Source organism: Sinocyclocheilus rhinocerous, unplaced genomic scaffold, assembly GCF_001515625.1.
Source record: "Sinocyclocheilus rhinocerous isolate Xijiao unplaced genomic scaffold, SAMN03320098_v1.1 scaffold567, whole genome shotgun sequence".
Classification (NCBI taxonomy): domain Eukaryota; kingdom Metazoa; phylum Chordata; class Actinopteri; order Cypriniformes; family Cyprinidae; genus Sinocyclocheilus; species Sinocyclocheilus rhinocerous.
The window spans coordinates 870,022-881,200 of record NW_015649134.1 but is presented as its reverse complement, the minus strand read 5'-3'; the positions used below and the strand labels follow the sequence as shown (position 1 = coordinate 881,200).

At 37.2% G+C, this 11,179-nt stretch overlaps 2 protein-coding genes across 5 annotated transcripts in view; one reads left to right on the top strand and one right to left on the bottom strand.

The window, feature by feature from the left end:
- The window catches only part of suz12b (SUZ12 polycomb repressive complex 2 subunit b), a 20,294-nt gene extending 11,577 nt beyond the window's left edge, over nucleotides 1–8,717 (bottom strand). The window contains exons 1-9 of the mRNA XM_016515022.1: nucleotides 8,114–8,717; nucleotides 7,728–7,774; nucleotides 7,559–7,623; nucleotides 7,396–7,464; nucleotides 6,681–6,730; nucleotides 6,489–6,574; nucleotides 6,082–6,313; nucleotides 1,236–1,344; nucleotides 1,019–1,124 (exon numbers count right to left, since the gene is read on the bottom strand). Of these exons, the coding sequence (XP_016370508.1) occupies nucleotides 1,019–1,124; nucleotides 1,236–1,344; nucleotides 6,082–6,313; nucleotides 6,489–6,574; nucleotides 6,681–6,730; nucleotides 7,396–7,464; nucleotides 7,559–7,623; nucleotides 7,728–7,774; nucleotides 8,114–8,258 (909 nt within the window). The 5' untranslated portion in view covers nucleotides 8,259–8,717. The remainder of the gene's footprint in view (nucleotides 1–1,018; nucleotides 1,125–1,235; nucleotides 1,345–6,081; nucleotides 6,314–6,488; nucleotides 6,575–6,680; nucleotides 6,731–7,395; nucleotides 7,465–7,558; nucleotides 7,624–7,727; nucleotides 7,775–8,113) is intronic.
- A 220-nt stretch (nucleotides 8,718–8,937) lies between these two features.
- Nucleotides 8,938–11,179, top strand: part of LOC107710286 (UTP6 small subunit processome component) — a 7,927-nt gene continuing 5,685 nt past the window's right edge. The window contains exons 1-11 of one of the 4 annotated variants that reach the window (XM_016515021.1): nucleotides 8,938–9,240; nucleotides 9,332–9,425; nucleotides 9,518–9,602; nucleotides 9,791–9,832; nucleotides 9,944–10,036; nucleotides 10,131–10,178; nucleotides 10,298–10,361; nucleotides 10,517–10,635; nucleotides 10,755–10,832; nucleotides 10,923–11,004; nucleotides 11,089–11,170. In XM_016515021.1, the coding sequence (XP_016370507.1) occupies nucleotides 9,334–9,425; nucleotides 9,518–9,602; nucleotides 9,791–9,832; nucleotides 9,944–10,036; nucleotides 10,131–10,178; nucleotides 10,298–10,361; nucleotides 10,517–10,635; nucleotides 10,755–10,832; nucleotides 10,923–11,004; nucleotides 11,089–11,170 (785 nt within the window). In that variant the 5' untranslated portion in view covers nucleotides 8,938–9,240; nucleotides 9,332–9,333. Of the gene's footprint in view, nucleotides 9,426–9,517; nucleotides 9,603–9,790; nucleotides 9,833–9,943; nucleotides 10,037–10,130; nucleotides 10,179–10,297; nucleotides 10,362–10,516; nucleotides 10,636–10,754; nucleotides 10,833–10,922; nucleotides 11,005–11,088; nucleotides 11,171–11,179 lie in introns of all 4 variants that reach the window. The other 3 variants (XM_016515020.1, XM_016515018.1, XM_016515017.1) reach the window with 3 other exon arrangements.

Sequence of the window (11,179 nt, the reverse complement as noted above, 5' to 3'; positions counted from 1 at the left end):
AAAATGAGGTTTAAGACAAATTATAAATTAAATGTGTCCTTTTATTATTGCTTGGACAAAATGCTGCACGTTTCTTTGTGAAATTGAAAAATAACACTATAATAGCACTTGCATATTATTGCTCTTTTGTTGGTTTTGATTGCTTCTGTTGTCCTCATTTGTAAGTCGCTTTGGATAAAAGCATCTGCTAAATAACTTAAATATAATGAAAATGTAAATAACTAAACTAAATTGAAATTTTAAAACAAGCTCCAAATCAAATAAATAAGTAACACAAATAAAATAAATATCTTCATATATACAAAATAAGGTTTTGTCTGTGCTCTTTCCATTTAAAACTAGAGGCAACCACTGCATTTTAATCATGATCCAAACAAAGATGCTGCATACATGCAACGCGAGCAGTTTTTAATCTAAATTAGATTGTATAATTTTGAAATTTGAAGCAAAAACAGAATGGTTTGAGTTCAGTTTTGTGAAACTATACATAAAAAATATCTGCATGAAAGCTGAGCTGAATGAGACGCAGATTCACTCTCTGCCAGCAGGTGGCGCTTAAAGCATTTCTTGGTTTCCGCTGTAAACAAAGCAGCGCTGCACTTATGACCTTTAATATGCATTATACAGAGGCAAGATGAAAAGAAAAAATACCATCTAAACTTTTCTAAAGACAGTAAGTTCCCCTCAGACATTCATTCATATAAACTCCTGCCCCTAATTGAATCGCAATTTGTTTAGCATCTCAACCGATTTGAATCATCACATATTTGAATCGATTTTCAACGGCTCGCGGTTAATCGTTACATCCCTAATGGTGACTATGGAGCTATGTAAAATATTTTTTGCAACTTACTAAGTTTATCATTTGTCTTTTTTTTTTTCTCGATAATGTCGATAATCGTCTGATACCTGACTGTTGACATCGACATCGCGATACTTACGAGACATCGTCGATATACGATAATATCGTCATATCGCCCAGCCCTAGTTAGCAGTTTATTTTCACCACATAACCAACCTTTCCATCTAGTATAGTCTCCCATGTGGCCCTCTTCTTGCTGACTGGACAGTCTTCAATCTGTTGCATGGAAACCTCATACTCTCCATCCAGCAGCTGCAGCCGTCTGAAGGACAATCATTATACAGCTATACTGTGCAGTTTTTCCATCACATACGGAATTTTTCTGGGAGCTCTAAGTAAAATGAAGCCTTCTGAAAGCACTGCTATTACTAACCTGTTTTTATCGAAAACAGTCATCTGAGCAACAAATGTTTCTGGGGTCTCTCCGTCACCTCTGTGGGATGAATTTCTCTTCTTTCTGGATGGGAGTTCCTCTTTTACCTCTACAAATAAAAGCATTAGGACTGTTTTGTTCCATTTTGGTCCGGTCTAGCATTTGTGATGCTGAGGCTACAACAACTGCAGAAGGCAGTGCTCAATTAACTGTATTGACTATATTTGAAAATGTAGGGTGCTGACTTTAATTGCTCTTCACATCATCATGGACAGACGACAGAAAAGGTTCGATTTCAGTCAGTCACACCATCAGAATTTCTGAAAAAACATGATACTTCTTAAATCGTCATCCATCTCCTTGATATATGGATATTAAGGGTTAGTTCACCCAAAACTTAAAATGCTGTCTTCGCTTTATCACCCACGTTGTTTCAACCTGTATGACATTCTTTATTCTGTGAAACAATATTTTAAAGAACAGTTTTTTGTTTGTTTTTTTAAGTTACATTAATGGACTTTTACACCTTTATTGGGACAGGACGGTAATGAGATGACAGGAAAGCATTGGGTGGAGAGAGGGGACACAGTTGCGCTTTATGTCGCACTAACCACGAGGCTATCAGCGTCAACTAAAGCAGGGGTTTTCAAACTTATTGGAGCCAGGGACCCCTTACAGGGGAGAGGATTTTCCAAAGACCCCCTCATAATTATAACAGTTACAACGAACGACTCGTTTGGACAACAACGCATATTTTCCGGGATTCGTGATATCACAAATATCGACGAATGTGATGAGACATGGTTGAGCTGCACTAGAGAAGGCAACGAGTGTTATCTCTATGACGGAGACGCGCTAGTTTCCCCAAGGCAGACAAACTTAAGAGTGGTTACAATCATCCGGGTTTAAATCGCGCTCAAATTGATTTGATTTTGACAATATTTACACTGAAGCTAGCAGGCGGCTATGGTAAGGGGCATGACATTTCCCGACCAGGCGCCGAGTGGTGCCAATTAGAGCCAAAAAGTTCATATCGGCGGCATATTCGCCGATACCGATATATCGGCAACAGGCTCATACAGGGTGTCTAAAGATATGAGCAAGTTAAATTTAAGACTTTTTAAGTGTCAAAGTTTTCCTTTGGGTACATAATTTGAAGTTGGAAAAAGGTAATAAATTGCAATATATCGCAGAATATCACAATATATTTAAAATCGCAATAATATTGTATCGTGACACAAGTATCATGATAATATTGTATCGTGAGGCCTCTGGTGATTCCCACCCCTACTAAATATTGTAGAAACTTAATTTGCTGTAAAGTTGCTTTGCAATGATTTGTATCGTGAAAAGCGCTATACAAATAAACTTGAATTGAATTGAATTTCCACTCACTCCAAATCATTTAAATTTTGTGGCATTCATAACAGAACAAAAATAAATGAATATATATATGTATATAAAAAAATTAATTATAGTGCCGATCATTACAAACATGTATTTTAAATGCCATAGGTGCCGATCCCGTGGGTGCTCGTGAAAAATACAAGATAGTCTTCATTCATTTTAACCAATAAGAAATGGATTGCCGCTTTTACAACTGTATTCTCGTATTTATAGTTAATTTGAGGCAGTTTTTGGCATTATTTTAATGGCAAATGTCGAGAGTGCATTATTGTAATACGAGAGGGCGCCAGCACGAATCTCTCGGCTTACAGCGGGCTTGCTCTCCATTATATAGGCCTATATATTGATCATGGCTCTGCGCTCCCACAGATATTATGTGTAACTCAAACTTTGTCCTGTGTATAAGTGCTTATACACGCGAATAAGTGCTTTTTGTAAACAAGTATTTATTAAATAATTTTATTTAGTGAAACGCAACCCTCATAGAAAGAATGTGTGTATTATTTGGTTGGCAATTGCATGCATTTCACTTAGCAAGATAAATTTTGTGTAGTGAATTCATCAAACGCACCATCGTTTGGTTGGTAATTGCATGCATTTCACTTAGCAAGATAAATTTTGTGTAGTGAATTCATCAAACGCACCATCGAACGGAGTATAGCCTACTCTAGAAAAAACAAACACCCAGTATAATGAATTACTGAGTAATGAGTTTGTTTAAATATGTTAAGCATTTGTTGCGTATGTGTATGATAACTTTGCCATTTACTTGTGTAAACAGCAGTGAAAATGTGTTTTAAAAAAATAAAATAAAATGCTCGTTTTTTGCACCCACCGGTAGAAACATAAATCGGCGCCTATGTCCATAACAAACTAAACTTACTTACTAAAAACGGAAACTTAACTACATAGTGGGCTCGCAAACCTCTCATTCGGCATGAATCATTTCCATGAGTGAATCGTTACGCAGTCTAATATTTGGATGCTAAACTATTAGGCTACTTATTATGTAAGTAAAAAAACACATGCAAAAAAGTGTTTGGAAAAACACCACGGCATGCTCACGCTGACCGGCAAAACATACATATTGTACAACAGACTAAGTTAAATTGAGTCACCAAATACCTTTTGTAGGTTTAGTTGTCTCATTTGGTTTGCTGATGATGAGGCTGCGATGTCAAGTTGCAATGCTAGAACTGATATGTTGTGTGCGCGCGGGAGGCACCAGGAGAACACATATCCGTCAGATAAGAGCAAGACATCATTCAAAACGGTCTATTTTTATTTGTGTACCTTCAAAATGACAGTGAAACATTGTGCTTTTGTAAAATAAAGAAAACAAACAAAATGCGCTTGCCGTCTTGGTCTATGTGAACCACTTCCTAAAATGAAGAAGTCCCTGTAAAGTCAATTCTGAGAATTGTTTCTGAATGCATTATAAATGTTACAAATGTATTGCTGAAACACATTACAAAGACTGTGAACTATGTAGTACTGAATAGTGGAGTTAGACCGTTAAACAGTTTTTCACCAATTCTGTGTTCAGGGGGAACAAAAAGGGGGTTCGATGACGCACTGGAGCCCCCGAGCCATGGCCCCTCCCCTAACACTATAACTAGAGCTCATTCGCATCAGTTCACCAGCTCAATCGCGAGTTGTCAGTACCGTTAGTAACACACAGCCTACAGTTTGCTAGCTAGCTATGCCTTTGTCACTGAAATGCGTATTTCCTGGTTGCGATAACATACAAAACAGCTCGGTGTCCTTATTTAAATTTCCTAATAATGATTATATCAAAAAGAGTTGGATTAATTTTGTGAAGAGCCACCTTGATGGAGAGCTGAGGATCACCACCAAAACCCGCCTCTGCAGTGATCATTTTACACCGGATAAATTTATAAACTTTCATCGGAGACAACTGGGATTCACTGATAATCTGCCGTTATTGGTAAATGGGGCCGAACCGACTATTTCCCGTCTCGGCCTTCATCCTCCGGTCCGGACACGCCCCCAGCATTTGAAAGCAGAGGATACCGCCTATTTTTTCAAGATTTTGATTACTTATTTTGTTTACTTGGCGGATTTTTTCATCATTCAAATTTGGCTGAGTGGTTAATAATAAATTTTTCTGTGGTGTGACAAACTCAGAACTAGGGCTGCACGATATATCGAAAATATCGAAATATCGCAAATGTAAATATCGCGATATGCATATCGCAACGGCGTGCCATATATCTCTATCATTTTAATAATAGGCTACTTAAATCAAAACGTTGCAAAAGGTCAAAGTTTTAGTTCAACGCATATAGCAGAGAATTGCTTGACGTTAAAAAGGGATTTAAAGGGACAGCAGCCTATAAATACGTGCTGCTGAATATGTCACTAATGTTAATCAAACAACAAAACAGCTATAACAAAGATTAATCTAAATTTAATTCATACAGTGAACACTATGCAGTGTTATTTTACACTTAATTATTAAATTTCTGTACCTGAATACTACTGTTCATTTTATCTATATCTATTTGTTCTTTTTTCCCCCTTTTTCTTTCTTTTTTTTTTTTTACTAACTGTTCACTTGCCTTTAATCATGTTTGAACTTTCTCAGACTATAGTTTTTGCTGTGGTATATGAAGAAGTACTTAAAGTGTATGGAAAGCAAAGTCTCAATGATATAAAATTAGTTTTATTCATTTTTTTTGTCATTCACATTGATGTTAAAATTACATTTTCTGAATTGTGACATTACTTTTTATGTACTGCTAAAACACTGCTGGTCACTTTCAGAAGTTGTAGTGATTCTTTCTTTTCCAAGAAAGAATGTGAAACAAATTGGTTATATAATTTTCATTTTTAAATATTTTAAAATATAATTTAAATAGATTTTTCACACTTTAAGTAATATCGTATCAAATATCGCATTTTTTAACAAGGTATCGCGTATCGCATTTTCCAATATCGCACAGCCTTACTCAGAACACATATTTAATATTGCCTTTACAGGGACTTTAAGTGTTTACGCTTTGCTTATTTGACATTAATGCATTATATAAGTCACTCTGGAATATAAATCATAACACGTTTCAGAAGATAAAAACGGGAATTGCAGTCCGGAAAATACGGTATAGCAAATTATTTTGCAGACCCTCTGGCTTTGCGTTACGGACCCGTTTGAAAACCCCTGGACTAAAGAACAGTTTTGTGCTCATAATGTAAGTCAGTAGGGTCCAAAGAACACTGGACCAAAAAAAAATCGTACAGGTTTGGAAAAGCATGACAATGAGTAAATAATGACACCATTTTCATTTCTGGGTGAACTCTCTTTAGCCTAACACACTAAAGCCATGAAACAAATGAGGATGGAGTCTGCAGAGCCTTTATACAGCATTCAACACTTGTCAACAGGTGTCACACACTGTGTACATACGCTGCCACTCACCAATATTCTCATCTGCCTCATAGTTGATGAAGCCGTTGGGGTCTCTTTTCCCTGTGTGAGACACTCTGAAGAGAAGAGAATAGGATTTGACCATGTGACTGTTACTGGGCTCAAACTCATTGCTGGACACCAGTAGGGAAGGGAAGGCACCAGACTTGGTTTGGCTGAGATCCGGGTTCAAAGGCACCTGCTTTTTCCCCGTAGGCACTTGCTTTATAGGGCAGCTGACATCCTAAGGGAGCAAAATGACCATCATAACAAAAAGAATGAGCAGCATACTTTAATTGTTTTATCCACTTGTATGTTTTAAGGGACAGCTCACCCAAAAATAAACATTTACTTACCGACATGTCGCTCTAAACCAAAAATATCACATTTATATAAAATAAAATGAAAGAGGAGCTCACCTTACGCTTTTTATGACAGACTTTGACAAGTAGCACCTCAAGTGAAACTGAGTTTTTATCATTTTCTGAGTTTTGACATGGCTTATCTGGTTAAAGAACAAAATTATATCAGAACCCTAAAATAATGGTTAGATATTAATATGATAATTCAGACGGATTGGTGCTGTACACTTCAGGCAAATTTAGACTCACCATTTTTGTGAAAAAATCCAGTGAATGTCAGTTGCAGATGTGAAGTCAAACTGAAATCACAAATGAAACATTACTAAAAATCACCATTTGGAACCAAATGATCCTATCACATTTTCGTATAACACAACTGGAAACCACTCAGTTACTCACTTTAAAACAGTCAATCTGAAAACAGTGGGCCAAAACCATCTCTATCTAGCAATTTAATAGACTACACAACTTTTGGCCAGATTTTTGCCCCACTTTGCTGACTAGAAGAGTTGCCAAAAATCAGAACCACTCTGCAAATTTTGGGCAATTGGAGTTGACAGATTGCACAGGAAGTTGCATAATATATGATGGGCACAGACTTATTTAGCTTTAGACTATGATTCGATTCAGTCGGAGGATATCAAACGTTGATATTTTGAGACTATTTTATGAAAAATATTGTTTTTATTTGTCATGTGTCTCCTAGCAACGAGGCACATATTTCTTCATCAGTTTGTTGTGTCGGGAACAACTTGAAAGTCTGGTAGTGTATGATCCTCAGTAGTTTAGTGTATAATGCCCAGTTTTTCCTCTGTAACCATTTACAAAGTCGGCAAGTGTATGCTGCCTATTGCTTGAAAATCTATTCAGATATTAAAAGTTGTGTAGCGTATTCCAACCTTTAGGCTCATATCTGTGTAAGAACACAGCATGCAAAACATCTGTAGAAGACCAGTAGGCCTACCTCTCAGACTCAGGCTCTTCTTTCATTCTGTCCACATTGGACAGCAAATCATCCACTTTAAATGTTTTCCTGAAGAAAAACGGCAGTTTATTTAATAAGCAAATTGTAAGCAAAGCAAAGCAGATTTTCAGATTACAATTATTAGAACATAGAGAAGACCTACCTTTTGGCATTTGTTCGTGAGTTTCTATGAGACATAAAAGTGAGGGTCCTATGAAGTAATATCGGCTGTGAAAAAGCAAGAAAACAAGCTAAAACCAAGTACAACCAGACCAGATGTTAATATAAATTCGGTGTTAAGCCTTTTGATTAATTTATAAAGGTATACTTACAGTTATTAGGTTCCTTGTTCGTAGGAATCTGTATATTTGAGTAGGCTCTGAATACAAAATTCATTAGTATTAACAAAAACATACTATTTTAAAGCTTCGAGTGAAAACAACTTCTATCTGTCGCTTTTAAACCCTTCATATACAATAAACTAGAGGGTTTTAAGTAACTTTCTGCAAAATTAGTTATTACTTAGACATAGTAATAAAAAACAGGAATAAGACATTACAAAGCTAAATCCAAGGACTCCTCCACATATCTAACGGCAGTAAGAGCAGACCAGAGAACATTGTCATGATAAAGAGTTGTGACAGATGTGTGTTAATATACTCTCCCAAAGGCAAAATCTATTTTACTTGGTGTTCCTAAATGAGACAGATAGACTCACTTTCAAAGGCCTGCAGGAAGAGCTCATGGTCGGCCTGCAGCTGCTCCATCTTGGGCTTCTTTATGGAGCTCACGCCAGAGGATGGGTATTCAGCACCATTGGCTTTACAGTTCATCACCTGAGCCGAGTATTTCTGAGGAGCCATTATAAACTAACAACTAACCGAAACTTCACACCAAAACAACACCAGGCGAAATGAATATTTGCACATTAATGACAGACAGCTGCCCTCGCTCCTTTAACCAGCTCTCTACCATCACCTAAACATCAGACATCGGTGGTCACCAGTCTCTGTGACTAGTACATGTTTTAATATGACTCATATGAATAAAACATATGAGTTGTAAATATGTTATAGATGTACGTCCTCAGTCTGGTCACTGATCCTCAACAGATGAAAATTAGCACGTTAGTTTGCGGTCCTTCGCAGCGACGAAAACGCAGCTAAACGGCACCTGGTTATCCACCCATACAGGCAGCCGTTCACGTACCGGTTTAGATAAACGTTATGGTTTATTAAATATCTGTTATTTGCGACCGAAATTGCGTTTATTTTGGATAGGAAAACCCAACCAAGTGATGGATATCGATACTAGCCCGAGCCCTTGAGGAAAGTGCCGTGAGAACCCGCCCATGACAAGTGGCAGCCAATCGGAGTCGCGTCTAGTGACATCGAGGTTTTCTATTGGCCTGACTCGCCTTGATAGACGCGAGATTAAGATTGGTAGAGGAGACAAATTGCCGCCAAGAATGTTTTGATTCTGGGAGAGAACGCGGGGAAGAACCGCACATAACGCTAGCTCTGTTTGCTTATCTATTGCAAATGATCATTTCAAATAAAAAAGTAATGAATGTATGTACCGAAATAATATATCTGTTCTACATTTCAGTCGAATGCTAGAGTGAAAACTGTTGAAAACCGTTGGCCCTCGCCACTCCACAAAGCTTCGCAATTCAGGAAAACATTAACATTAACGTTCTAAATTATGATGTTCTCCTAAAATGAAGAGCTTTAAAAAAACAACAAATACCGAGGATCCATCAATCGAGTGCAGAATTCCCGTCGGAGTTTTTTTCTGATGAGCAACCGGATGTAGACCACATGACAACTTCCCGTCCCCACGTGTGTCGGAATGTGAGGCAAGACAGGTTTCGTCGTTCCACTAAAACTCTGAAAATCTTACACATTTATCTGAAGATTTACTTCACACTCCTTAGAAATGGCTGACATTGTGCAACAACGATTAGAGGACAGAATACCAGCTCTCGAACAGTTGGAAAGAGTCGGTTTGTTCACCAATAAAGAAGTCAAGTGAGTATCAGTGCACACACGAACACAACAGATAAAAACAAGTGGTTCTACTCTGAAACAAACAGATTCCTCAAGCAAGGCTTTTGTTTCAGGTCTATGTTGAAAAGATCTACTGCTCTTGAATACAAGTTGCACCGAACAGTTCAGAGTAAAGACGATTTTATTACATACATACAGGTCTGTATTGACAAAAGGCTGTTTAATATATTTTGTTTTGCACAAACATTATTAATACATAAATTGGTTATCTGGAACATGATTGGTTGGGCTTTGCATTTGCACATGACCTTTCTAACCATCTACAAGGTCCAAATAGCTTAATATGAGACATGTAATTGGGTGTTTTTGTTTCTGTTCTTCATCAGTATGAAATAAACGTCCTAGAGCTCATCAAGAAGAGGAGAGCAGTGAGTAGAGCTTTGGTTTATTTATTTGTAAAATATAGTTTTAGTCATGGGTAATTCTGGCATTGTGTACTAGTGAATATATGCACCCCAACTGTACTGTTATGTTTGCAGAGAATTGGTTACCATTTTAAACGGGAGGAAATTGAGTATCCCATCATTCATCGCATAAACCATGTTTTCAGAAGGGCTACAACAAAATGGCAGGTTGGTCAATATGAAAAAAACAATAACCTTACTTTAGATGTTGTAATTTGATGTTCAGTTTTTAACTTGCTTCAAATCAATGCTTTTTCTGTAGGAGGATGTGCAGCTCTGGCTTTCACAGGTTGCCTTTAATAAGAAATGGGTATGTGATTTTGTTATTAAACATTAATTAAAAACAAGCAAATCTGTGGTAAAGTGCCTGTGCTGTTTTATTATGGGTATGTCAATTATTTAATTCTGTTCTTGTCATCTTTTTATCAGGGCACAAAGACTCAGCTCAGCAAGGTTTTGTCATCTATGTTAGCTATCCATCCTGACAAACCAGGTAAGCTTTTATTTCAAAAAGAAAATAATTTTAGTTTTAGTTGCTTTGCCTAAAAGATTTATTGTTCTATATAGTATTCATATTCATTTACTTTAGAGGTGTAAGAAATTTCAAAGCAGATGGCCAGAAATATAATAATATCATAATACTTGCAGCTTTGTGGATAATGGCTGCTAAGTGTGAGATGGAGGACAGAAACTCTTCAGAGAGCGCCCGACATCTCTTCCTCCGTGCCTTGCGCTTTCATCCTGAGAATAAGAAAATCTATCAGGAGGTAAGGAGACTCTGGCATCTCTTTGAATTGGCCTGAAACAACCAATAAAACATTTCATTATAAAAGGTCCATACTGATGTTCATATAATAAAACTGTGTTAATTTGTGTGTGCGCATAGTATTTCCGGATGGAGCTCATGCATGCTGAGAAACTGAGGAAACAGCAGCAGGAGTTGGAACAAGCTAAAATAGATGTGGTAGGGTTATAGGTGTATATCTGAGCCCTTTCTTGGGTAAATAAAATGCTAATTAAAAAGCAAGTAACAAAAGATGTTTTCTCAATTTAGGGGGAATATAATTTTTCTCCGGAAATCTTGAGTGGAAAACTTGCTGAGGTGGTGTACAGAGATGCTGCACAAAAAATTAAAGGTCAGCTAAATTTCCACAGAACTGTTTTAACTCAACAGGTTGTATTAGCTGAGTGCTGTACATTTATCCGTCTTGTCTTATCAGGGGCTGAATTCATCTTGTCGCTGCTACAGATTGCTGCCATCTTTGACTTCACAAAGGAGCTACAGGACACCATCCTGCAAGAGTACAGAGT